General features: G+C 33.6%; 1 protein-coding gene across 8 annotated transcripts; it reads right to left on the reverse strand.

Annotated features, from left to right (window-relative positions):
* Window positions 1-1,389: 1,389 nt before the first annotated feature.
* LOC129309072 (uncharacterized) lies at window positions 1,390-27,948 on the reverse strand. Of its 8 annotated transcripts, none has more exons than XR_008592787.1 (13): window positions 27,788-27,948; window positions 27,100-27,192; window positions 26,542-26,670; window positions 25,935-26,232; window positions 25,683-25,801; window positions 25,240-25,372; window positions 24,695-24,771; window positions 23,664-23,861; window positions 23,000-23,189; window positions 22,577-22,755; window positions 22,284-22,387; window positions 21,998-22,199; window positions 1,390-1,663 (listed from the first exon to the last, which is right to left on the reverse strand). XR_008592787.1 is itself a non-coding variant. In XM_054950419.1 (12 exons), exons 2-12 carry the CDS (start codon window positions 27,169-27,171, stop codon window positions 22,049-22,051), a joined length of 1,650 nt encoding a protein of 549 aa, XP_054806394.1. In that variant the 5' UTR covers window positions 27,172-27,192; window positions 27,788-27,948; the 3' UTR covers window positions 21,650-22,048. The 8 variants fall into 8 exon arrangements, 5 of the variants coding, with proteins under 5 accessions (XP_054806394.1, XP_054806395.1, XP_054806398.1 ...); XR_008592785.1 differs by lacking the exon at window positions 1,390-1,663 and adding an exon at window positions 19,227-19,530; XR_008592786.1 differs by lacking the exon at window positions 1,390-1,663 and adding an exon at window positions 19,227-19,544.

A 27,948-nucleotide genomic window follows, 5' to 3' on the forward strand; every position in this document is an offset into this window, starting at 1 on the left:
GGACAAGCTGCGACACATTTGCACATGCTGCAATGCTTGCCTCTATCTTTCACTGCTTATTTACAACTACTTTTAGTTGCTTTGACTCCCAAAAGGGCATCCTATGCTTCTGTAATGAAATTTTACTTTTTGAGCTTACTAAATGATTATCTAAGTGTTTTCTAGATATGAAAACTGTAACACTTGCCCCGAGTGTTATCCAAAAATCACATAATTCAAATAAACTAAGTGTGGTTAAGGAATTAATCCTAAAACCAACTTAGGAAACAAACCATTTAAATCACTAAGCAAATACACAATTGCAAAGTAAATATTTAAAGCCTTTTAAAAAAAATTATAGGTTTTACCTATAGCACGTGGAAGCAAGCTAGACGAAAGTGAAATAAAAAGATGCTGTCATGACAGCATTAAATTTGCTGTCATGACAGCCCTCCTCCTGGGCCAACTTCCAGAAAGCACCGTTTCGTCATTCGACCTCCGATCGAAGTAATTTTAAAGCTCATATGTCAAATTCAAAGGGTACTATAAGTATACCAAATTTCAAAAAGATCCAACGGTCGGATTTAAAATTAGACATGTTAAAAATTTGATTATTTTTGCTGTCATGACAGCACTTCCGGACCAACTTTCGGAGTGCACCATTTCATCATCTGACCTCCGATCGGAGTGATTCCAAAGCCCACATGTCACTTTTAAAGAATACTATTAGCATACTAAATTTTGAAAAGATCCAACGGACGGATTGAATTTTGTACAGGTTACAAAATTAACACTGTAGCTGTCATGACAGCAATTTAATGCTGTCATGATAGCACCTCCAGACCAAATTCTGAAGTACGTCGTTTCTCCGTCCGATATCCGATCGATGTGATTCCAAAGCCCACACGAAGCTTATAAAAGGTTTTACTTGTGACCCAAATTTTAGAGAAATCCAACGGTCGGATTAAGATTTGGACACCCGGATGCAAAAGTGCAGCTTTTTGGTAAAAACCATTTTCAAAATTGTCCAAATCTCATCCTAATGGTCACAAATCTGTGGGAACACTTTGGACACATCAAATAAGACTAAAAACACCTGATAGAACATTCAAATGATGGAAAAACCCATATATCAAAATTTGACCACCCGGGTGCCATTTCCCAAAATGGACCATAAACCCCCAAAATGCACAAATCATACAAGAGTGGTCATAAATCAATCCAAATACCATGTATTTATATAAATACATATGCTAAACATTTTCACTTGGCTCAGAGCTCCTTGTGGGGCCCACACACCCACTCTCTCTATCCAAGCTGTATGTTTGCTCATAGCACACCATTTGCAATGCAACCACGTTGCATTTGCTTATAAAATCACATATATATCAAAATAAAGATCTGCTTGTAATAGAAACTTGGTCTACTAAGTAAATCCATCAAAACCACACACCATAACCAAGTTTCCTAGCCACAAGTCTGCAAACAGACAAAAATTCATACACAAGCACACAATCCACACATATTCACACACACACACATAATCATATCCTACTGGCACCCTAATCTTAAATACATTATAATATATTTGCTCAAAAGAAAGGGGTTGCAGTTCTTTACAAATCACAAGCAAACCCCTAGCTTTGCTCATTTCCCCGTCCACCACTGGATCCTTCGCCTGGACCTAGAATATTGAAAAGAAAGGGGTGAGACAACCACAGTCTCAGTAACAGTGAAATCTACATTGATTATTACAAAGTAAGCCATAATCAAATAAACGAATAATAAATTCAACATAGTATATAATTTAGCCATTTAAAATGCATGAATGCATGACCTAGACCGGTATGGCCTTTCATGACCAACAGAATGCCCCCTGGTACTCTTTAACTCGCAAGTAAACCTTATACCTACTTGTACCTCCACAGGCACAAAACATAATCTAAGGCATAATCTAATCCACCGAACCTCCTATGCCCCTTCGACGTGAATCCTAAGCAGTTAAAGCTAACTCCCTCCCAGAGCCAGCCCAACTTACTTTCCATGTGAGGGCTACCTTGGCCTAGGCACTCAACCTCACACTTCATATGTTAGATTCCCTCCCCCACTGAGAGGTGTCGAACACTCAATACACTAACCACTTTAGTGCACTGAGCCCACAATACGTAAGACAACACTAAGTACTGACAGTGTGCCATAGAATATCAAAAATCCATACCTTCTCATTGGTGAACTCCCACCGAGATCATGCCTTTTACTCTTGTCTACCTTTCCTGAGTATTGACCATTCAACACTCTAAAGTAGTATAATATTTATAAATCTCATTTCCATAAAAACATTGTTATTAAACAATTAGAAAATATATTTGCACTATAATCAAAGTAGTACCCCATAACCCCTTATAAAGCACATTTAATCTTTTAAAACATGTAATGCATGATAACTAGTAATATTTATTCAAAAATAGCTAAAACAAAGTAATAAGAAATATAAATTCCCCTGTTACCTCAACCCTTTGGTACCAAAAGGGTTCCCCTTGTACAAAATAGGGCTCGGCTTGTTCCTTACTTCTCAATAAGTTCCACCAACAATTTTCTACAACATATAAGTGATCCACATCACTTATCATGACAAATAGCATTAATGAAGACTATAACTCATACCACACAACTTAAGTCAATGAGTCATAATCCACCCTAATGGTCTATATATTAAACCAATCATTCACATAGTATCACTTAACCACCAAAACCATTTATTAGCCATCACTAGGAAAATTTTTAATTTATATAATTTTTTAATCAATTAAAAACCTTTACTTAGTGCCACCAACTTTCACCATTAGCCCTTATAATGAAAACCAAACCTTAATTTAAATCTTATTGGGCTCAAATAGCAAAATTATAACTAAATCAATAGGCTTAAACCATTGAGGAGCAAAAACCCAATTTCTCAAGGTTTATTTTGTGCCCAAAACACCTCTTTTCATCCAATTATTCACTCAAAACATTAGATCACTATATAGAAACTCAAAACATGCTCCCTAGGATCCAAAGAAACAAAAGCTTACAAGAATAAAGCCTTTGGGATCAAAATCCAAAAATCTCCTCTTCCAAAAATTGAAGAAAATCAAGAGAAAGAGAAGAGGATTGAAGTAGGGAGTTTACCTATCGTGTAGCCGAGCTCGCAACGGTCGCAAAGACTCCTAGATCCGAGCCTAATTCCCTCTCTTTCTCCTTTCTTCTTCCTCTCTCTCTCTCTCTCTGCATTTTGTTCTTTCCTTTTTTCTGCGTTTCTGCATCTCTTTTCCCTTATAAAAGCTGATCTAAAAGTTTGGGGAAAATTACAAGAAATGACCCAATATTTTTTATTATTGCATAAAAGCCCGGGTCAACTTTGATAATTTTTCCCATAGTTAAAAAATAAAATAAAACTAAACTTTTGCTTAGAAAAATTCAAACTCTGGACCTCTATCAAATTATTCTAAATTTTAATTTAATTATAGATATTTTATTTTATTTTTATAAATCCGAGTCTTAAAATTTTGGGATGTTATAAAAACTTAGGATCCCTGTTTCCATGGAATTATAAAATAATCTAATTAGTTTAGTCCAATGGTTGCCTTAGGTTTTGTGTTAGTTGTGGTTCGGTAAAGGCGACCTTACAAAATCCATGTGGTATGGCCGCCATTCGAAACTCGATGGCTTGCCTTAATATATTTATATATTATTTATCCTACTTGTTCGATGAGAGATATCCCATATTCTATTAAGAGACTTGAAATTAACCTAATTTTCACTTGTTCAATGTGAAAATTAGTTTAGGAGAACAACTGTGAAATTTGGAGGAAACTGTGACCCACAAGTAAGTTAAGTAATATAAGTTAGCTAGCTTCCCACACATGAAAGGCTATAGTAGTCTCATCACATGGCCTATTGTGTAATAGCCTATGGTTTCATGATGTAATGTTCACACTGACATTACCAGAGCACGAAACACGAGGCACATAACACTATTATGATAATAAGGATTAATTAATTTTTTATATAAGATTATCATAACTTAAGGGTTTTAAAAAAATAGTTTAAAAGATTGGGATCTTGAAAAAACTCTTTTTAAAGGATGTTTGAGCTCAAACCATACTTTAAAGTGATCAAAATGAAATAACGTAAGCATGAAAATCAAATAACATCATAATCAAGCATCAAAAGGGCATTTTGAACAACCCTCAAAATGCTTCATCAGTTATGGAGGATGGCACAAAAGGATAAGTCTTCTCACTATGTAGTGTACCGTGGCACATTGTTGCTATCATGACAGTACCCCTAACCAATTTTTGAAGTGCACCGTTTCATCATCTAATGTCCAATTTAAGTGTCCACACATAGTTTTCTAAGCTACCTAGTTGTTAGCACTGGTTTCACAACCAAACACTATACCATTTGAAAGTTAAACCCTTAGACACGAAATAGTCTATTTTCAATTCAAAATCACAAGGGTATTCAATTTCCCCAACCCAGTGCCAATAATCTTGGAACCATTTGAATCAATTTAAATAGATCACACATAACTTGATAGACCGATCGTATGATAATAATTACATTCCACACAAATATTTGCTATTAAAAACCTCGATTCCATATAATTCAAGGGGTGATACAAAACTTACAGACATCAATCTCTTAGTAAATCAACCACACATATAACACAATAACATAAACTTACATTAGTGTCTTGACCTCTAACAATAATGCCATTACAAATATGTCATCTCAGGTTGAGATACTCACAATTACACAATCTTATGCAAGTGAAACCAAAAATCAATATGTGATCCTAAGTTGGCATATGATTCAAAAAATATTTGTTATAATACCAAAAGAAAAAGGAAGTACTACACAAACTCAAGGTCTTCAAATCCCAACCAAGTCTTCCTTCCCTTTGCCTCTATTGGAGCCCTCTCTTAAAAAATATTTATATAATTACAGGTTAAGATAAACATCTCAGTAACAGAATAACTCACAACTATCAATTAAAATGCACAATTGTAAACAAGTAAAGCATATATATACCAAGATGCACTACACATATTCAAGCAAAAGCATTTCTATATCAGTAAGTCATTTTCACATTCTAGCATGATTATTCTACCATTCAAGCCTCTATATCATCCCGACTGAAATCAAAAGTTCTATTGGACCAAATGCTCACACACATTTGCCCAAGCATACCTTCTGTGGTAGAATTGCTAGGCCAAAAGTGTTCTATCATACTCATGAACTATTGTTCCCCCTACCACACATGATCAATGTGTCGTTACTTCAACATTGCATCACACTGATACTAAGAAGCGTAAATCTCCAACACTGTACCCCACATAGGCACTAAGGAGAGGAATTCTCTAATACCGTACCTCATCTGACACTAAGGAGAATGTATGCCATATGGACTTTCACTATTGCTTCTTACGACTGAACTTCCACCCTTAACATGATCATGCTCACACTTTTCATACAAATCATATACTTATATCCAAACCATGAATTACTCACATATAAATACTTTCATACATTAATTGTTTTTAAAATCATTTTCCATGCATAATGTACTCATTTCGCAATATGCAACACTTTCAAAACACATGCATGTAAAGTTACATATTTACTTACAAACAGTTAAGAAATAGATTAGATAGAGTTAATTATTTAATTACCTCAATTCTTTTGTCATACAAAAGGGTTACCATAGTAAAATATTTTCTCTACAAGGGTCTACTCATGTAACAATATCCAATCAATATTTAATCTACACAATTAAATACTAACCATCAATTATCACTCTAATTAAACCCCATTATCACTAAATTTTTGGTACCTACTATATCCAAAATCTCGCTTTTAATATTATTAACACTTCTAATATGCTTTTTAATTCTATTTAGCACCCAAACATTTAAAAAATGTTACTCCTTTACCCACATTGTTCCTAATAGCTCAATTTTACTCAGGGTTCATTCAAACTCTAACCAAAAATCTCAAATCACTATAAAATCTTCAAACTTAGGTTTAAAAACTTAATTTAACTTCCCAAAACCTTTGCTAAACTAATAGGTTTGGTTAAATCCCAAGAGAAAATGAAATCAAGTCCCAACAATACCTAAATCTACTAAAAATTTGCATAGAAGAGAGGGAGGATGTGTAGGAAGCTTACCCAACATAATCAAGCTCCAAATACTCCTAAAGTGGCATTAAAGGTCAACCCTATTGCCCACGAGCTTAGTCTCTATTGCCTCTCTCACTTTTCTCTTTTTTTCCCTCTATTTTCATCACACATAAGCTGTCTAGTTTAACTAAATTTTTGCACATCCACAACGGTGCACAGTGAGACTCAGAATGATCTTGGGCCTCACTTAATGGTTGATTTGCATGAACTCTAATATAGCCCATTTCCAAGGCTATCTAATAGCCTAATAACCTCATTAGTAATCCATAAACATCATTAATTCATAAATCACTTAATTTTACAGATTTACCCTTCTTAAACATTTAAAATTCCAAGGTTTGAAATTCTAAATATTACAATTCTCCCCTCATTTTAAGAATTTTGTTCTCAAAATTCAAAATCTCATACAATCACATACATATGAGAACAAGTTATAGATGTCTCACCTTATCCTTGGTCTCTTAAGTCACATAACTGGGAGTCATGCCTTTCTAAAAGACTTTAATCAAACAGATTCTCTTATTTTTAAGGTATTGGACTTTCACATCTATAATATGCTCTAGTTTGGCTCTATAAGTCAAGTTCTCTTGAAGTTCCACATCCTCTACTTAACAATATAAGTGGGATACAGTTAATACTTCTTGAGTTAACTCACATGAAAAACATTGTGAATGTTGAAAAAATGAGGCGGCAATGCAATCCGTTAGGCCGCAGGTCCTAATTTCTCCAAAATCTTAAAGGGTCTAATAAATCTAAGAGTTAACTTCTTAGCTTTTATTGATCTCTCAATACCAATAATCGATGTGACTCTTAAAAATACATGATCATCCACAAGGAATTCTAATAGTATCCTATGCTTATCCGCGTAGCTCTTATGCCAATTCTAAGCTGTCAACAACTTTTGCTTGATTACTTAGATCTTTTAAGTGGTTTATCCACCAAATTTAGACCTAACAAATTTCTCTCACTCAATTCTATCCAACACAAAGGTGATTGACATTTTCTCTCATACAAAGCCTCATATAGAGCCATCCTAAAGCTAGAGTAATACTGTTGCTGTAAGCAAACTCCGCCAATGGTAGATGAGTATCCCAATTACCCCTTAACTTTAGCATACAGGCTCGCAATATATCCTCTAATGTTTGGATAATCCTTTTAGTCTGGCTATTCATCTATGGATGATAGGCGGTGCTAAGCCTTAACTTAGTTCCCCTTGCTCTCTACAACGCTCTCTAAAAGTTTGATGTGAACCTTGAATCACAATCAAAGACAATGTCCCTTGGCACTTCGTGAAGTCTCACAATCTCATTCACATAAACTTCATATTTCTCAAGAGTGTAAGTCATCTTCACTGCTAGAAAATGTGCTAATTTGGTCAAACAATCTACGATCACCCATATTGCATCCTAACCCGACTGAGTCTTAGGCAATCTAGTGATGAAACCTATGAATATGCTATCCTATTTTCACTTAGTAATTTCAAGTGGTTGCAACATACCACCCAATCTCTAGTATTCTATCTTAATCTTTTGGCATGTCAGGCATGAGCCATATAATCTATCACCTCCTTCTTCATTCCAGGCCATCACTACATCCGCTTTATGTCCTAATGCGTCTTGGTAACACTTAGGTGAATCGCTACGATCTACCTCATCTAAAATTATCTTTCTCATCTCTTCATCACTTGGTACATAGAGCTAGTCTCAATATATCAATAACCATCATCATTAAATTTAAATTTTATAGTTTATCTCTCTTCAATGTCCTCACAGATTCTGTAACCTCCTCCTATATATTCACTCAATATAATAGAAGATTACAACGTTACCATTACCCCACATCAATCACGATAATCATTTTTTTTATTTAAAAGCTTTAGCCAAAGACTTGTTTTATAAAATCGATTAGTTTACAACACAATCAGAGAAAAATACAACAAAAGTAAAACATACACCTCAATTACATAGTGGACATAACCCACCAGCGTTCCTATCTCCATTGCATGCATTTAACACAAAATAAAAACTGAAATTTGGTATGTGCGCCACAGCAGGCGATCAGTGCGCCGTGGTATGTGGCACAGAGCCACACGCTCACCCTATCTGTGTCGTGCACTGCGGCATGTGTCACCATACATATACATATAATTGGGCTTGATTTCACAAAACTTAGTTCAATACATGCATGCAACTTTATGACAACTCATATACACTTATACATATACAGCCTCAATTCAGTTCATTGCACAACCTTAGAGTACACGACTTCTCAACTCAAGCCGGTCCATACTCTCTTTCTTTGGCTTGATTATTTTTCGATCTTGTAAACATATAACCACGAGGGTGAGATAAAAATCTCAGTAACAGAATAACTCACTTCTATTGACTATGTCATGCAACAATATGGAAGTAAACATAGTATATCATCAAAACCTCATAAAATAGCATTTGTATCATATCTCACTTTCTTTCTCAACTTTTCCTCAATCACAAAAAATTTCATGTTTTTTCATCATATCACATGATATCCTAGTATAATCTCTACCAACCAAACCTCTAAATCACCCCGACATAAAATCATAGGCTCATCTTAGACTAATGTACACTCTCATTAGTCTTGAGCTCACTTGCAGTGGTAGAATCACCCGCCAAAGATGTTCTAACACACAATACGAACTATGGTTTTCCCTAATATACATAATGGGGCGTCGTTGACTCCAACACCACATCACAAAGATACTAAGGAGTCTCTTATCTCCAACACCATATCTCAATAGGCATTAAGGAGATCTTCTCCAACGCCGCACCTTTTAAGACATTAAGGAGAATTGTTTCCTACATGGCACCCTAACAGAGTACTAAGAAAACTTTGCCATATGGTCTTTATCATCTCCTACATCAGGTAAACTCCCGCCCCTATGATCATACTTTCTCGAACCATTTAAGGTTCTCATTTACCATATCACATTTTCTTACACATTATATACAAATAATATTTTTCATTTCAAAACACACATTTCAATGCTCATTTAAACTACAAGTCTTTTCACACACCACAATCACTCAATGTTATAAAATATGTTTAGTTCAAAACCATTTCATGCATTACATAGCATACTAATATACAGTTATAATAAACAGTCAAATAAAGAAAGTTATCCGGTTACCTTAACCCTTCTGTCACTATAAAGGTTACCCGTGAATTTTAACTATCACATAATCTTTTCTCAAGCTTCCTTCCTCTACTCACGTGCCCAATATATCAATCTGAACACATTTGGTACATTTTAGTCATTTAGTCCATTTTGACCAAAAACTCATTTTTACTACTTAGAGCTATATTCATCCATAAACTCTTTTTCATTTATCCATTTTAAGTCCATGACTATCCAATTACTACTTTACATCACCTCAATCGATCTTATTTCTTTCAGATTAGATTTTTTCCCTAACTTTCTCTCTCTAAAGGTTAAAATTGAGCCTATGAGTTCAAAACTCTACCATTTAGCTTTAAACCAGTAGCAAAACTCTAATTTAACCTTCAAGAACTTTTTTATTAGTATTGGGCAGGAATCAAACCCCTCAAATTCCACCAATTCAATTTTTCTATAACTCATTCTTAGAGAAATTTGTATAGAATGAAGGTAAGAGTTATGCACAGCTTACCTGGCAAGTTATCGATCCGAATCACCTTCCACCGCTCCAAAATGACTTAACCTAGCTCCTTAGCCCTTCTCGTCTCTCTATCTCGTGTGTTACTCAATTTCTTTCCTCTAAAATTTCTAAAATTTCATGACTTATGAAGGCAAATTCTAGTCTATACATTGCGGCGTATGTAGCATAAGTCACAGTGCATGGCATAGTGAGATTTATTCTCACTACACGCACTTGCTTTAACCCAAAATGTACTCCTATCACCCATATCTGCTCATACAACACACAAACAAGTCAAAATACCAATTAATCATTTGAATCTCTAATCCCACTTTAATTTTCACTTCACCCTCAATTAACCTCTAAACTTAGGATTAAGAAATTCAAGATGTTATAGATTTCAAGTAGGAATTCATCCTCTAATTGAGTAGCTCATAATTCCCTCCAGAACTCATTCATCACCACTATAGAATGTATATTGCACAACATCATTTGTGGTGCTTTTCTCTAAGTGTCTAAGAAAGTCTCCAACAATTGATGCTCCAGAATCATCATATGAGCGACATGCGCAGTGTTTCGACACAGCATATCAGCCACCACATTGGCTTTACTTAAATAATATTTAATCTCAAAGTTGTAATCCTTGAGAAATTCCATCCACCTACGTTGCCTTATATTCAGCTCTTTCTAATCCACTAGGTACTTTAAGCTTTTGCGGTCACTGAACACCTCAAATATCAAATCATATAAGTAGTGTCACTAAATCTTTTACTAAGGCAAAGATCACCGCTGCCAACTTTAAATCATGCGTCGGATAATTTTCCTCATGTGGTTTCAATTGCCTGGAGGCATAGGCCAAAACTTGCTTGTCCTACATTAAAACACATCCTAAGCTTTTTAACGAGGCATCTGTATAAACCATATAAGTAAACAATATCAAGAATAATGAGTACTGGCACTAAAGTTAGCTTCTTTTTCAATTCCTAAAACACTGCTTCACATTTATTAGTCCATATATACAGTTGATCCTTTCGTGTTAACTTAGTCAATGGAGACACAATCTGTGAAAACCCCTAAATGAATCACCAATAATATCTAGTTAATCCTAAAAAAATTTAAATTTTTATAGCTGAGGTACGCAGTTCCCATTTCAGCACAGCATCCACCTTGTGTAGATTCATTGCAATTCCCTCTATTGACACACCACGTGCTCAAGAAATCTTACCTCTCTCAGCCAAAATTCATATTTATTGAGTTTAGTATACAACTGGTTATCTTTTAGAAATTGCAGGATAGGATAGAGATGCTTTGCATATTCCTCCTCATCTCTAGAGTAAATCAAAATATCATCTATAAATACCACTATAAATTTATTGAGGTAAGGGCAAAAAATTCTGTTCACATAGTCCATAAATACTACTAAAGCATTTGTCAACCCAAATGGCATCATCAAGAATTCCTAATGGCCATATTTGATGTGAAAAATAGTCTTTGGCACATCTTTAACTCTAACTCACAGTTGATGGTATCCTAATCGCAAATCAATCTTGGAAAAGATTATGGTCCTAACTAATTGATCCAAAAGATCATTAATTCTAAGCAACGGATACTTGTTCTTAACTATCACCTTATTCAATTGCCTATAATCTATGCAAAGTCTCATGATGTCGTCCTTCTTAACAAATAATATCGATGATCCCTACGAAGATGTACTTGGTCTTATGAAACCTTTCTCTAACAATTCCTTTAGATGCTTCTTAAAGTCAGCCAATTCAAATGGAGACATTCGATAAGGAGCTTTTAAGATTGGTTTTGTCCTAAGCACAAGTTCGATTGGAAACTCTACCTCTCACTCAGGTAGCAATCCAAACGCTTCTTTCAAGAAAACCTCATGAAATTCATTCACTATTCCTATTCTCTCAATTCCTCCATCATAAGCAGCATGAACGAAAAAGAATACCATGTAATCCTAACAACCCTATTAGATACACTTTTTGCTCGCGTTACAGACAAGAACCTTGATGGGCTCGGTTTCACTATAAGTGTAATGTACACAAGCAAGGATATCATCTTTCTTGCACAATCTAATGTCACATTATTTACTGACAACTAATCCATACCTACTGCTACATCTATTCGAACCATACAAATCAAATCAATGATAGTTGACCTATTTTCAAATCTTAAGTCAACCCCCAGACAAGTACAATCAATCTTAATAGAAACTCTCACCAACATAGACACATTAATCACATAATGTAAGGTATGAGTAAACAATTTCAATCTCAACATACAATCATTAGATATATAGGAATGGGCAGCACTCAAGTTAAACAAAGCATCTATATCACAACCGTGAAGAAAGATTTTACCTCTTATTAGATCTAGAGATGCACTAATCTCCTCTTGGGTTAATGCAAATACCTTATCAGGAATAGCAGATCTCTACTATACAATACCCACTTTGCCCTCTTCATAATGTCAGCTATGTGTCCCACCTTGTTACATTTGAAACAAGTCCAACACTTACCTATGTGATACCTTTCACACTTGATGCATTGTGGCATCTTGGTGATACTGAGTATAGGGATAGGTACTATAAAACCCTACTGAGATAGCTATGAACCCCCAGTACTATTTCTCAATCCACTACTCCTCTAAAAAGAGTCATGGGATTGAGACCCCTTTTGGAAAGTTTTTTTCTTCTCAAAGTTCCCAAAACTATCAAAGTTAAAATTAAACCTCTTACTAACTCTACCAGTAAGGCCAAGTGATTGAGAAAACCTACCTTGACTATCTCTTCTCTTCTCTATTTCTGCTTTTCTGTCCCTTCTCATAGCTATCCTTAGCTTTTTACACATTTCACCATAAGAGGTGATCTCCAATAAAGCCAACTACTGCCAATACTCTTGCCTCATCTTCTCAAGTAAAGTCTCTACCTTTCACTTTAAATCATCATTCTCTATAAGATACATGAAATATTTCGATAGTTAGTTGAACTTAGAGATGAAGGCTTCTTCGTTAAGATTCCTTTGTCTGAATTCATGAAACTTGCCCTCTTTCTCAGCTTTGAAGGCTATTGGAAAGTAGAAGTCAAAGAATTTAACCTTGAACTCATCCCGAGTCCACTTAACTCTATCAATCAATCTCACTAACTTTTACTAATATTCGGCTTCCTTCACAGACAACACTGAAGCCAAAATCACCTTCAATTCCTCTAAGCAAGGTACCACCTCAAAAATAATTTCCATCCATTCTTTTACTTTATCCTTTCATAGCCCCATCAAAAGTAAGTGAATTTGTAATTGTAATAAAATGATCCAAATCACTCAAAACATTCTCAAATTTAAAATCTAAGTTAAGGATCCAAAATGATAAAAAAAAAAATTCTCACATTTGTAATCAAAATTAAAAGATCCAAAACAATCAAAACAATCACACATTTATAATTTAAGTTAAAAGATCCAAAATAATATAAATATTCTCACATTTGTATAAGAACCATCAAAGTTTATGTTACAAGATCCAAAACATTGAAACCATATTTGTAAATCGATTTAAAATATCTAAAATAGTCAAAACATTTTGACATTTGTAAAGGAGCCGTCAAAATCTATATTAAAGGATCAAAAACAACATTCTCACATTTGTAATCGAATTTGAAGTATCCAAAACAGTCAAAACATACCCACATTTGTAATTAAACCAAAAAATCCAAAGTGGTCAAAACATTTCCACATCTATAATCCAAGTTAAAAGATAAAAAATTGTGAGAACATTCTCACATTTGTATAGAAACCATCAAAATCTAAGTTAAAGGGTCCACAACAATCGAAACTTTTCCACATTTGTAATTGTAATAAAAAAATCTAGATCAATTAAAACATTCTCAAATTTAAAATCAAAGTTAAGGATCTAAAATGATCAAAAAAATTCTTACATTTATAATCGAAGTTAAAAGATAAAAAATGATTAGAAAAATCCCATATTTGTAATCCAAGTTAAGGATCCAAAATTTTCAAAACTATCCAACACTTGTAATCCAAGCAAAAGGATCTAAAACGGCTAGAACGTTCCTACTTTTGAAATCAAAATTAAAGAATCCAAAATGATCAAAATATTTTCACATTTGTAATCAAAGTTAAAAGATCTAAAACAATCAGAACATTCCCACATTTGTATAGGAACCGTTAAAATCTATGTTAAAAGATCCAAAACATCACTCCCACATTTGTAACCAATTTTAAAAGAGCAAACATTTTGGCAATTGTAAAGGAGCCATCAAAGTCTATGTTAAAGGATCCAAAACAACATTTTTCACATTTATAATCGAATTTAAAGGATCCAAAACAATAAGAATATTCCCATAATAGTAATCGAAGATAAAGGATCCAAAACGATCTAAACAATCCTACATTTTTATATGAACCATCAAAACTTATGTTAAAAGATCTAAAACATCACTCCCCCATTTGTAATCAATTTTAAAAGATTCAAAATAGCTAGAAAATTTTGACATTTGTCAAGGAGCCATAAAAATCCATGTTGAACAATTCAAAACAACATTCTCACATTTGTAATCGAATTTAAAGGATTCAAACAATCTCACATTTATGATCAAATTAAAGGATTCAAAACAGCCAAAAAATTCCTACATTTATAATCCAAATTAAAAGATCAAAAATTGTGAGAACATTCTTACATTTGTATAAGAGCTGTCAAAATCTAAGTTAAATATCCACAATAGTCGAAAAATTTCCACATCTATAATCATAATAAAGGGATCCAAATTGGTCAAAACATTCTTAAATTAAAAATCTAAGTTAAGAATCCAACATGATCAAAAGAATCCTACATTTCTATTCCAAGTTAAAGGATCTAAAATGGTAAGATCTATCCCACATTAGTAATTCAAATTAAAGGATCCAAAACAAACAACACATTCTTACTTTTGAAATTGAAATTAAAATATCCAAAATTGTCAGAACAATCCCACCTTTGTAATCGAAGTCAAATAAGAACTGTCAAAATCTATGTTAAAAGATCCAAACATCGCTCCCACATTTGTAATTGATTTTAAAAAATCCAAAACAATCAGAACATTTCAACATTTGTAAAGGAGCCATCAAAATCTATGTTAAATGATCCAACACAATATTCTCACATTTGTACTCGAATTTAAAGCATCCAAATGGTCAGAACTCATCACATTTCCACATTCATGATTGAATTAAAGGATACAAAGTGGTTAGAACATTCCCCCATCTATAAAGATAAAAAATTGTGAGAACATTCTCACATTTGTATAGGAACCATCAAAATCTAAATTAAAGGGCCCACAACAGTCAAAAATTTTCCACATTTGTAATCATAATAAACGGATTCCAATTGGTCAAAACATTCTCAAATTTAAAATCTAAGTTAAGGATCCAAAATAATCAAAAGAATCTCACATTTGTAATCCAAGTTAAAGGATCCAAAATGGTGAGAACTTTCCCATATTAGTATCTAAGTTAAAGGATCCAAAATGGTCAAAACTCTCCCACATCAGTACTCTTAAGTTAAAGGATCCAAAACGTACTCACTTTCAAAATCGAAATTAAAGGATAAAAAACTGTCAGAACAATTCCACATTTTAATCGAAGTTGAAGGATCCAAATCGATCTAAACATTCTCACATTTGTATAGAAACCGTCAAAATCTTGTTAAAAGATTCGAAACATCACTCCCACACTTGTAATTGATTTTAAAAGGTCCAAAACAATCAGAACATTTCGACGTTTGTAATGGAGCTATCAAAATCTATGTTAAACAATCGAAAACAACATTTTTACGTTTGTAATCAAATTTAAAGGATCCAAAACAGTCAAAACATACCCACATTTATAATTAAACTAAAGGATCCAAAATGATCAGAACATTCCCATATCTACAATTCAAGTTAAAAGATAAAAAATTGTGAGAACATTCTCACATTCGTATAGGAACCATTAAAAACTAAGTTAAAGGGTCCACAACAATGAAAACTCTCCCACATTTATAATCGTAATAAATGGATCCAAATCAATCAAAACATTCTTGAATTTAAAATCTAAGTTAAGGATCCAAAATGATCAAAAGAATCTCACATTTGTAATCCAAGTTAAAGGATCCAAAACGATCAAAACGTTCTCACTTTTTAAATTGAAATTAAAGGATCCAAAACTGTTAAAACAATCCCACATTTGTGATCGAAGTTGAAGGATACAAAATGGTCTGAACATTCCCACATTTATATAGGAACCATCAAAATCCATGTTAAAAGATCCAAAACTTTGCTCCCACATTTGTAATCAAAGTTAAAAGGTCTAAAATAGCCAGAACATTTTGATATTTGTAATGGAGTAATCAAAGTCTATGTTCAATGATCCAAAACAACATTTTTACATTTGTAATCAAATTTAAAGAATCCAAAACAGTCAAAACATACCACATTTGTAATTAAACTAAAGAATCTAAAATGGTCAGAACATTTCCATATCTATAATTCAAGTTAAAAGATAAAAAATTGTGAGAACATTCTCACATTTGCATAGGAACCATTAAAATCTAAGTTAAAAGGGTCCACAACAGTCGAAACTCTCCCACATTTGTAATCGTAATAAATGAATCCAAATCGATCAAAACATTCTCAAATTTAAAATCTAAGTTAAGGATCCAAAATGATCAAAAGAATCCCACATTTATAATCCAAGTTAAAGGATCCAAAATAGTCAGAACTATCCTACATTAGTAATCCAAGTTAAAGGATCAAAAACTGTCAGAACAATCCCACATTTGTGATCGAAATTAAAGGATCCAAAACTATCAGAACAATCCCACATTTGTGATTGAAGTTGAAGGATGCAAAACAGTCTGAACATTCCCACATTTATATAAGAACCATCAATATTCATATTAAAAGTTCCAAAACTTCGCTCTCACATTTGTAATCAAAGTTAAAAGATCCAAAACAGTCAAAACATTTCGACATTTGTAATGGAGCAGTCAAAATCTATGTTAAATGATCCAAACCAACATTTTTACCTTTGTAATCAAATTTAAAGGATCCAAAACAGTCAAAACATACCCACATTTGTAATTAAACTAAAGGATCCAAAATGATCAGAACATTCCCATATCTATAATTCAAGTTAAAAGATAAAAAATTATGAGAACATTCTCGCATTTGCATAGGAATTATCAAAATCTAAGTTAAAGGGTCCACAACAGTCGAAACTCTCCCACATTTGTAATTGTAATAAACAAATCCAAATCGATCAAAACATTCTCGAATTTAAAGTCTAAGTTAAGGATCCAAAATGTTCAAAAGAATTCCACATTTGTAATCCAAGTTAAAGGATCCAAAATGATCAGAACTATCCCACACTAGAAATCCAAGTTAAAGGATCAAAAACTATTAGAACAATCCCACATTTGTGATTGAAATTAAAGGATCCAAAACTGTCAGAACAATCCCACATTTGTGATCGAAGTTGAAGGATCCAAAACGGTCTGAACATTCCCACATTTGTATAGGAACCGTTAAAACCCATGTTAAAAGATCCAAAACTTCACTCCCACATTTGTAATCGAAGTTAAAAGGTCCAAAATAGTCAGAACATTTCGATATTTGTAAATGAGTTGTCAAAATCTCTATTAACATGTCCAAAACAACATTTTCACACTTGTAATCGAATTTAAAGGATCTAAAACAATCAGAACATTCTCACATTTGTAATTGAAGATAAATGATCCAAAACAATCTAAACATTCCCACATTTGTATAGAAACCATCAAAATCTATATTAAAAGATCCAAAACATCACTCCCACTTTTATAATCATTTTCAAAATACCTGAAACAGTCAGATCATTTCGACATTTATAAAGGAGCCGTCAAAATCTGTTAAACATTCCAAAACAACATTCTTACATTTATAATCGAATTTAAAGGATCCAAAACAATCAGAACATTCCCACATTAGTAATTGAATTAAAGGATCAAAAACGATCAAAACATTCCCGCATCTGTAATCAAAGTTGAAAGATCAAAAATTGTGAGAACATTCTCACATTTGTATAGGAACCATCAAAATCTAAGTTAAAAGGTCCACAATAGTCGAAACGTCCCCACCTTTGTAATCATAATAAAACGATCCAAATCATTCAAAACATTCTCAAATTTAAAATCTAAGTTAAGGATTCAAAATGATAAAAAAAATTCTCACATTTGCAATCAAAGTTAAAAGATCCAAAATGGTGAGAACAATCGCACATTTATAATTCAAGTTAAAGAATCCAAAACGATCACAATGTTACCACTTTTGAAATCAAAATTAAAGGATCCAAAACGGTCAAAACAATCTCACATTTGTAATCCAGGTTAAAGGATCCACAACAATCAAAATATTCTCACACAAGTAATTGAAATTGAAGGATTCAAATCAGTTGAAACAACATCCCCCAACATTTGTAATCAAATTTAAAAGATTCAAAACATTCCCACATGTTCAATCCATGTTCAAGGATCCAAAACAATCAAAACATTCCCACATGTTCAATCCATGTTCAAGGATCCAAAACAATCATAACATTCTCACATTTGTGTATGTGAATTTATATGTATAGGGACTACAAGCAGCAAAGACACGAAAGTCTGAATTGAAGAGCAAAAGTAGACCCCTATAATTGTATTTATGCACATTTAAATTAGACATCAAATGATATAAACATCACTGAGCCTAATGGGAGTGCGTCACAGATGCAAGTTCAAATAAAATAGCAAAGACATATTTTCAAACAAATGCATTGTCATTTATCATATATGCCACATATGCTACTCCAAAAAATCTCAAGACATGAATGTAAGAAAAAATAAGGCATCGTAACAAGTCACGTTCAAGCCAAATATCAATCCCACTTTTCCCGTAAGAACATTCAAGACAAGTATCAAACAATGCATTGAGAAAGCTAAATATACAATTGAAACAAATCACAAGGCAACTTTCTATTTTAAGTTCAAGAATCCAAAATGATCACAATTATCCCACATTGGTATAGGTCATAATTTTTCCTCATTTGTGTTCCAAGTTCAAGGTTCCAAAACGGTCAATTTTCCCAGATTTGAATATTCCAACATTTGTATTCCAAATTCAAGGATCCAAAAAGATCACAATTTTTCCACATTTGGAATCCAATTTCAAGAATTCAAAAATGGTTAGAACATTTTTATATTTGTACTCCAGGTTAATGAATCTAAAACACTCAAAACATTCCTACATTTATATAGGAGCCGTCAAAACAAGCAACACAGGTAAAAAACATTAAATCCAAATATTTTTGTGAGAAATCTGAAATATCAACCGCATAACTGTAGGCTTTTGTGGCTATACATTGCAGGTGGTGCTGATTTACAGTAGTGGAAGGACTCAAAAAAAGGCCTAAGATTTTCCAGTTCTCTAGCACATCATTGGACCTAATTTGTCAAATATTCTAACAACAAATTAAGATTCTTGCATGCATCTAAGCTAAATCTTCACCCCTTAACAAAAAACCAAAGAATCTTTACGAACCAACCACTGATGCAGAAGAGGATTGTGTCTCCAATACTTGCGATCAGCCTCTACACCATGCTTGTCCACTAAGCTATTTGTTGCTGCGTACAAATAACTAATGCTGAAGTAAGAATTCCCCATCCCCTTGGAATATTTGCACAATATTTTTTAGCATTTTTTTTCCTTGAAAGACGGAGATATAAATGGTAGGTATTTTAAAAAAAAAAACAGTATCATGAAAATGCCAGTTGATCAAGTCGGTAGCCATTTTTTTTTTTTTAATCAACTGAGGTAACCGTTGCGTTTAGAATCCTACTGTTATAATAGTTTTCTAAAAGCCAAGTCAAAGAACTAATCAGAGGATTAAGTGAATAAGATCTTTACAGTCAACAGTAAGTTTAGTGAAATTTAATTAAGGACTAACATATATAGAAAATTTACATTTTAAAAAAACCAAATCAAAATGTCATTTTCGATCGCATTTCAAGCACATTAAAATGGAAGACCGAAATTCCATCAATTTCCTTTTACTGAATAATCGAAACACAACTTTAATGGAGTTAATTAGGAAGAATTTATGATTCAATCTAAACCCCAGGAAATGGAAGCCACAGAAAAAAGTTACAGTTATGGAGAGGGAAATTAAAAACAGAGAGAGAAAGTTCCAAACACAACGAAAACAACAAATCTTGCTGTTCAGAAAGAAAGACAAATTAACTTGCTCCAAACATTCCAATCATACAGAAATCTAAGAGAAAAAGATGAAAGCATGAAACGAATCTGTCGAGTCCGCTGCTAGGCTCGAAAGAGCAACCTGGGCCTCATCAACATCTCCAAAGCGATGCTAACCCTTCTCCTCTCTCCGATGTTGATCCTCCGAGATGCCAGTTTCCGATCACCGTGTTCGCACAATCCTACAGCCCCATGGCTACTAATGTGCCCACCACAGAACTCGCTCGTCGGACCAGGGTTGCCTTGAAAGGACCTTAGGATTGCTTAAGAGTGACGCTACCAGCGGTTTATGTTCATAAGCGTAACTATTAATGATATCGTTTTTGTTTTTTTTTTTTTTGTCTGAGATGTTTTATTATTTTTCGAACAACTAAAACTAATACGTACTTGAGATCATCATCATCATCATCATCCTTTTATATTGAGCTTGGCTTTGAAATGACGGTGTGGCCTTTTCTTTTTTCTTTTTTTTTTGTTGGTCTAATTGAAAAATTAAACTCATAGTTAATTATATTTTATAATTTATAATATATACACACACTTTTTCACTTGTTATGATAAGAAATCATTTTTTATGAATATCCGACAACCTTAAATTTATTTCACCTTCTTGTTAGGAATTAGGAATAAGATTAATTGACTCTAAATGAAAATTTATCCCAAAAAATTATAATTATTGTTTTAATGAACACTTATTAAAAATCTTTAAGAAAAACAATTATGTGTTACATAAATCAAGTTTTAATAGAATAGATATTTTTGGCAAAAAAATACAGATTATTACTAAGGAAATCAAAAGCTAATACTCCTTCCGGTCCTCATTATATAATATAAGATACTTAATGAAATGTTAATTATATTTTATTAATATTATTTTTATTTAAATTCATTAATTATAGAAATAATGTAATGTAAATTTCAAAAATTTTTCTTGAAATAGAAATAAAATTAGAAGTTTATTTTATTTTTAAACAAAATTAACAATTTGATCACATCTCCTTGATTCCAATAAGGTAATTAGAGAGATATCTTATAATAAAAACCAAATCGAGTATAAATTAACAATTAGAAATTAAATATTAAATACATTGAACATCGTGAATATATTAAGATTTAAAGCATTAATTTTGAAGGAGAACCGTTTTGCTTGGACAATAATAAAAGGCGAACAATTTCAGAAAAATGTAACAATTAAGACATTTATGTCCCGCCTCGTGAACACACGAACAAAATATCATCTAATTAGATTAGTTTACATGTGTCTTCAAAATTACTTTTTTGTCAGGTAAACTAATTGTATAGCATCATTGTTGTTACATGCTATGAATTTAAAATTAACAACGTTAATGTGTTATTTAGTTTTATAATTAAGGGTAGACAGCCTTATAATTAAGAGGGACACCTCTTAAAGTCAACGATCTCGTGAACTTATCCTAATAATCATGATAATAATTCTAGGTACAAGAATTGTGGAATAGGCAACTAAGCTGAATAAGATATCTCATCGGAGTTCTTCCTCTGACTAATATGTTTTTTATTTGTTAGAATATTTCTTAAGTAAAGTCACATCATTTTGGTTTCCCCTTGCACCAATAAAAATCAGCCACCTTGGGCAGAAAATGACACTTGATGCGCCATTTAGTTCAAATCTAGATGGTCCAAACTAATCAATTTTCCAATTGAGAAACCTTCTGAATTCAGAACGAAATTTGGATTACTTTTGCGGCCAAAGTGATGATCGTTTTGTTGGCAAAAACGAATTATCACAGACGAATGACAGCAAAGCTGTATGATCGTTTTCATCGTTCATCAAAGAGACAAAGTTCAAAAAAGCACCTTTTGGGGAGAACGGATGGATGACACATTGATTCAGTTCAGGCCACTCAACTACCCTCGGATGTCCTCGGCCATGCACTTATACAGTTCATTCTTGACCACGTCGATGCCAGTATTGCATGAAGTTGAGATAGAGGAGACCATTCGTCTTTGTAGAATTTTATACTCCAGTGCCAATTTTTCATCCCAACTGCAGTTTTCTCTGAAAATAAACAAAATGAAAATATTGTATAAGAAACTTGTGTTCTGCTAGTAATTAGGTGGAAACACTATCAAATGCCATTACCTGTTATCATCAAGATTTGTGTCATCCAAATTGTCCATCATGTTATCGAAGATAAATCTGAGATCTTCTAGAATTTCCAGCTCATTTTCCAAGTCCCCTTGCAACTGTAAGGAAAATGGCATTCATATCATGAAAAAAGCAATCAGTGAAAATTTGATAGAAAATGCAAAATTTAACTGCATATTTGACATTGAAAATATCATGCTGTCACTGCATTTAATGTGTTTTTGGAGAGCCAAAAACAGCGGTGGATAACCACATGAAATGTAAAATTAGCAAGAGAAAGGGATTACAAAGGTCTTTGTATGCAACATGGGATTTCGACATCTTCGAAAATGGTCCAACAGCGGGGAGGGGAGGCCATAGTAGTACAAATTGTGGTTGTTGGAGAGCCAAGTACCCCGCACCATGTGATTGCTCCAGCTGGAAACGGGTTCATCCTCCAAGGAGCCAACGCCAGAAGCATCAATGTCTGAACAAGAACATGGTAAGCGTCTCTACCAGCACAAGAACATGGTAAGCGTCTAAGCATGAGCTATGAAAAACTCAGAATACAACAACAATAATAACAAGAAGTCTTATCCCTCTAGGCAAGCTCTGAAAAACTAACAATAGTGGCACTAAATTCCACAAGACAAATGACAACATCAAACAATCATTATACATTACTTGAGATGAGAAACATATGGAGAGAAGAGAGAGATGCATGACATTACCAAGTGGGATGACGTCATATGGGTTGTCTCCTTGTGGTAAGAAACCATAAAAGGTAATGAGATGAGAATTAGAGAAGTTCCCATAGCTTAAACAGCATTCTTCTCCAGATCTGCATGGTCTTGAAAGAGGAAATTTCAATGAATTTGTTGCAGGATCTACTTTGCCATAGTGCAGAATGTGTGGGCACAACTGTAGTCAGCAACCAGAAAATGAATAGATTAACTTTCATAAAAGGCTCCATAATATGGCTCGAAAGCTGAATCAAACAATAGGGAATTACATATAACATTCTCAGCTCCAGCTAAGTAATCATCAATAAGACATCATTGTCCAAATGAAATCTACTTTTATACTCAGAACGGTAATCAAAGCAAATAGTTAACCCAGGAAAAAAAAAAAAAGGTGTAGAGCACATAAGGCATGACAAATAATCTAAATAGGCAAAGAGGGAAACATGGAGAAATGAAATGTTAATTCGGTTCTGGAAGAATATGCACATGTTATAAGGTAATTGGAGTCCTTTTAATTTGAATTTTAACTACCTTTGTTTTACTCACTGAATCACAATATTAGAAAAACACCTTAAATTTCTAGGAACAGTGGATGAACTATAGAAGGAGGGAGGAAAGGGGGGGACACAAGAAAGAAAGAGAATATACATACCGAATGATTAAGAAATCCAGCAATAGGAATTAAGCACGTCCTTAAAGTCCCATCAGAAAACATTATCTTCATACTATTTGAGTACCAGAGTTCACAGGCCCATAGAAATTGCTCCCACGTGTACAGCTTTAGTGGAAATATATCAGGAAAAGCATTGCACAGAGTAGGGAATAATTGATCATACTGAGCATGAAGATGCTGCACACAATAAAGTAAACATATAAACGTCATTCTTTTGGAGGGGGGAAACAGTTAACAACATATACTGTATAAATAAAATAAAGGTATGCTTGACCCAACAGTTAATAGCATTCCTTAGAAATTAATATAATAATGAAAAGTTCTGTCATACAATAGCAGCCATCTAAAAGAAGACATATCAAATCTTAGCCTCCTACACAATATTTCTGGAAGAATGTAGCTTATCCATGTGGCCTTAAATCTGCTTCTTGAAAGTTGAAAGCAATTCCATTAAAATGCTGTGAATTAATAGATCATAGCCAGAGGAAATTTTAAGTATTTAACTTGCTTGAAAGAGACGACTGCAAACTTTAAACCACTACAGATCAATTTTTGCCTTTTCTAAAGCCTTTTCCACCCTTCTCTTCAAGGTTAAATGCATATGGAAATTACAAGTTCAACCTGCATAGCACAAAGTTCAATGAATTCCTTGACATATCTTTCAGAGATGTTGCAGGTATCATTCATTGCTCCAGCAAACAGATTGATGCTAAAGCAAATGAAAGGATAAACCTTGCAGTTTGTGTAAAGTTGGACACTCCCTCAACCAAACTTAAATTTAAACAAGGTTATATCCTAGACAATGCCCAAATTCTGCCTTATCTTTAGGTGACTTCTAAAAAAGGGAGCAAGAGGTAGATCCAGCAGGCTAAATGACATTAATAAGACCAATAAACTGAATAAATTAATAAGTTTAGGTTCATGGATTTACTTTGAAACCAAAAGATGCAGGACCCTAAATGTAAATAAATAATCAATAAACAGATGAAAACAATGGAACACATAATTACCTGTCTTGCTTCCATTATCTCTTCCAAGAGCAAGGTTCCTTCTGATGTTGTGATTGCATCAATACCAAAGCTCAACCCTGCGTAATAATATGTACGCAGATAGATGTTATATGGCTCAATTACAGGTGCATCGATAGTTTAGCCAAACCCACATTTTTTGAGGTATCTGATCGCAATTACTCTTCAATCTATCTGTCAGTACATGCACTCAGTCTTCCACTGTTGATAAGGAAGGCAATCAAAGGGGGAGCGCTTGCAAGATAAATTGGCAAATTTATGAAACAGAAAGAAAAGTACCCCTGAGATGCCTATAAAATGAATCAGAGTTACTATTTGCAGGCATTCGTAGCCCTACAACAGCACACTTTTGTCACTCACTCACCTGTAGATGCTAAGTATAAAGAACCTCAACCCACACTGACAATTTTGGGTCAATACAATTAACTATTTTAGTAGGGATACATGTTCTATGTATTTGTGAAGCCTAACAATACAGAATTATGTATTTGTGTGCAGCACATGACATAAATCAGTGGTCAAATTACCAGTATTAAAGTTTTCTGGGAGCGAGTCAAAGTAAGCTCTGAATCTTGAATCCTGATTGTGCCTCTCTTTCATGCTCCATAATAGCAATATTGTCTCAGGTGATATGCCATCAACTTCCTTTAGGGCACAGTACTGCAAAGGGCAAGACCGACAACAATCAGTATTTGAGAATATTTAGTAATGGACACAAGATTCTTTTCTTCCACACATTTTTCTAGCATCATAGTCAAAATTATTTTTCGACATGTGTATGAATATCTATTATGAGTCTAAAACATCATAGCAGCATATTGAATGTAAAAAGGTAGAATAAATGTATGCATGGTTACATATAATTGATCATAGTCCATTAGTTGTTTCCTATTATGACAGTTGGTCAATGTAAGTTTCATAAAGAAATTTTAACCGAGAAATGTTCAAGATTTCCTGCAAGGACTTGTACCATATCAGTTTCATGCACAAGCTCCTCATTAATGATAATGGATACTGGAATTTCTAGAGCAATATCTCCAACTTTAAGATCCTTTTCTGCTATGCCACCTCGACCTGCTCCTTTGACATCTGTTATAAAGTGCAGGCAAAAAAGGTCATCAACATGGATTAAAATTATCCTTGTCTGAAGCAAACAAAGCCATCCCCTTACAACCAAAGAACATTAGAAAACAAAAATTAAGTATGCAATAATGAAACTTACATGCTATCCATAATTGTGTCTTTATGCCATTGCTTTTACCCCATTCTAAGAGTTGTTCTTCTTGTTCACATCTGTGGTCTTTTTCGACCTTTGCTTCCAAACTGTCCTTGCCCCCAAAATCAGAAATTAAGGCAAGAATTGTTGTCCGCAACTCTCGCAGTAAATTTGTGTGAGGATGCTTACAACTAGAAAGTAATGTGTCAATGAGGGAAATGATGGAATTGAGAGCCTCTAACTCATTCCTAGGGCTGTAAAATTCCCCTAATGTACTTGCATCATCAGCAAAATAAAGTTCCACCTGAAATTCAGTAAAATTGGTTATTTAACGAGCTGGAATCCATAGAATGAGAGGGGGCAAGGGAAACGTTGGGTGCAATTTATTTCCGCTTTTCGCCGTTCAATAGATCAAGAGGTTACTGTGATCACAGAATACAGGAACTTAAAAGCTTAAAGGGAAATTTTAATACAAGGTTGTAAGGATATTCCTAATAAGGTAAAGAATCACCTAAGACAATAAACTATTGGTTGTATATAACTCTAGTTATGTCTTGAGAGCAACAATATTAAATTAAATTTAAGTATTTCAGAAAGGAGCAACGGAATCAACCTCATTCAAATGTATGATTCTTGCAATCTGAACCAGTACTTTCACAGTATCACTCATACAACCTGGCTCTGAAAAGCTCCGGAGACACACTACTTCCTTGGCACTAAAACCTTTACTTTGTAGTAATTTCTGTTTAATAAAAATGTGTTAAATAGTTAACCGGTTGGATATAAGAAAAACTCAGGACAAAAATCAATAAGAAGCAATTAAGGAAAGTCCAAAACGATTATTACTATTGAAATCAATGTCAGTGAGATAACCTATTGCCCTACAATTTACCCGCTCTAACATAATATGTAGTGTGCTGCCATCTAAAGTTCAAATTTTCTCATACTCAAAACTTTTTAATAATGAGCACCACAGAACAAAATGCCACCTACAAACTCTGTTTGTGAATTTCTCATCAGGAATATAGATTTCCTTGTGTTGTTCATTATTCGATCATCTAATATTAAATCAACTGCTTACCTGGAAATCATATCATTACAAAGAGATACTAATACCAAAAATAGATACTAAAGCGATTTATTTAAAAAAATTCCATTATCTCGCTTTTACCTCCTTTTTATCATAGAAAATGTCATCTTTAGATAGTTCGAGAACAATTGACAACTCCTCATCTGTATCCATGACTTTACCAGATGACCTTGGCTGCAATTAATAGTTGTTAGCCGGACATTAATTACAATTCAGAATGGATGCAATTAAATTTTGACATCGGTCATCACAAGTCAATAACAAAATGACCATGTTATTCCGAACTGAAGGGAAATCTACAGAACTGAAAATGGCCATATTTTTGGCATCTAAACGAGCAAAATTTCCTTTCGTCGCTTATAAAAGATAATATTATCTTGGAAAGGAGAGCGACCATTAACTAAACTAAAACAAGATCATTTTACATTTCACTTATGACGAGCAACCATTCTAAAAATTCTAAGAAGAATCGACTGTAGCTTTTTTGGCCATTGGTTTAGCACATATCATCTGGAAAACCTAAGCTACAGTATTTTTGCATAATCACATATGTCGAACAGCAAAGCAGTGAATGGAGTAATTTAAAATCAATAGCCCAAAGGTTACATGAACCACATGAAAGCACTTAGACAGTCCAAATATGAAGGTTTAGGAGCAAAAGGTAGCAATCTGTATAAGCACTGCACTTCAAAACAACTACTACTGACTTTGCATACAGCTTTTGGCAATCCAACAAAAAATATGGATCACGAATCAATGAAGAAATTACCAGAACACAGTAAACTCCAAAAGAAATTAATTGAGGGCTCAGAGAAGAGAGGAGAAGAAAAGACAAGAGTACAAGCTTTACTTGGCAGTACTCTGGTCTCTACTGAAGAGGCATGCAGCAACAGAAGGAAGCAAGTGTTTCGCAAGAACGAACATGGTGGT

This window comes from Prosopis cineraria, unplaced genomic scaffold (assembly GCF_029017545.1).
Source record: "Prosopis cineraria cultivar Desert tree isolate PC_DT_omini unplaced genomic scaffold, ASM2901754v1 PC4, whole genome shotgun sequence".
Taxonomy (NCBI): Eukaryota; Viridiplantae; Streptophyta; class Magnoliopsida; order Fabales; family Fabaceae; genus Prosopis; species Prosopis cineraria.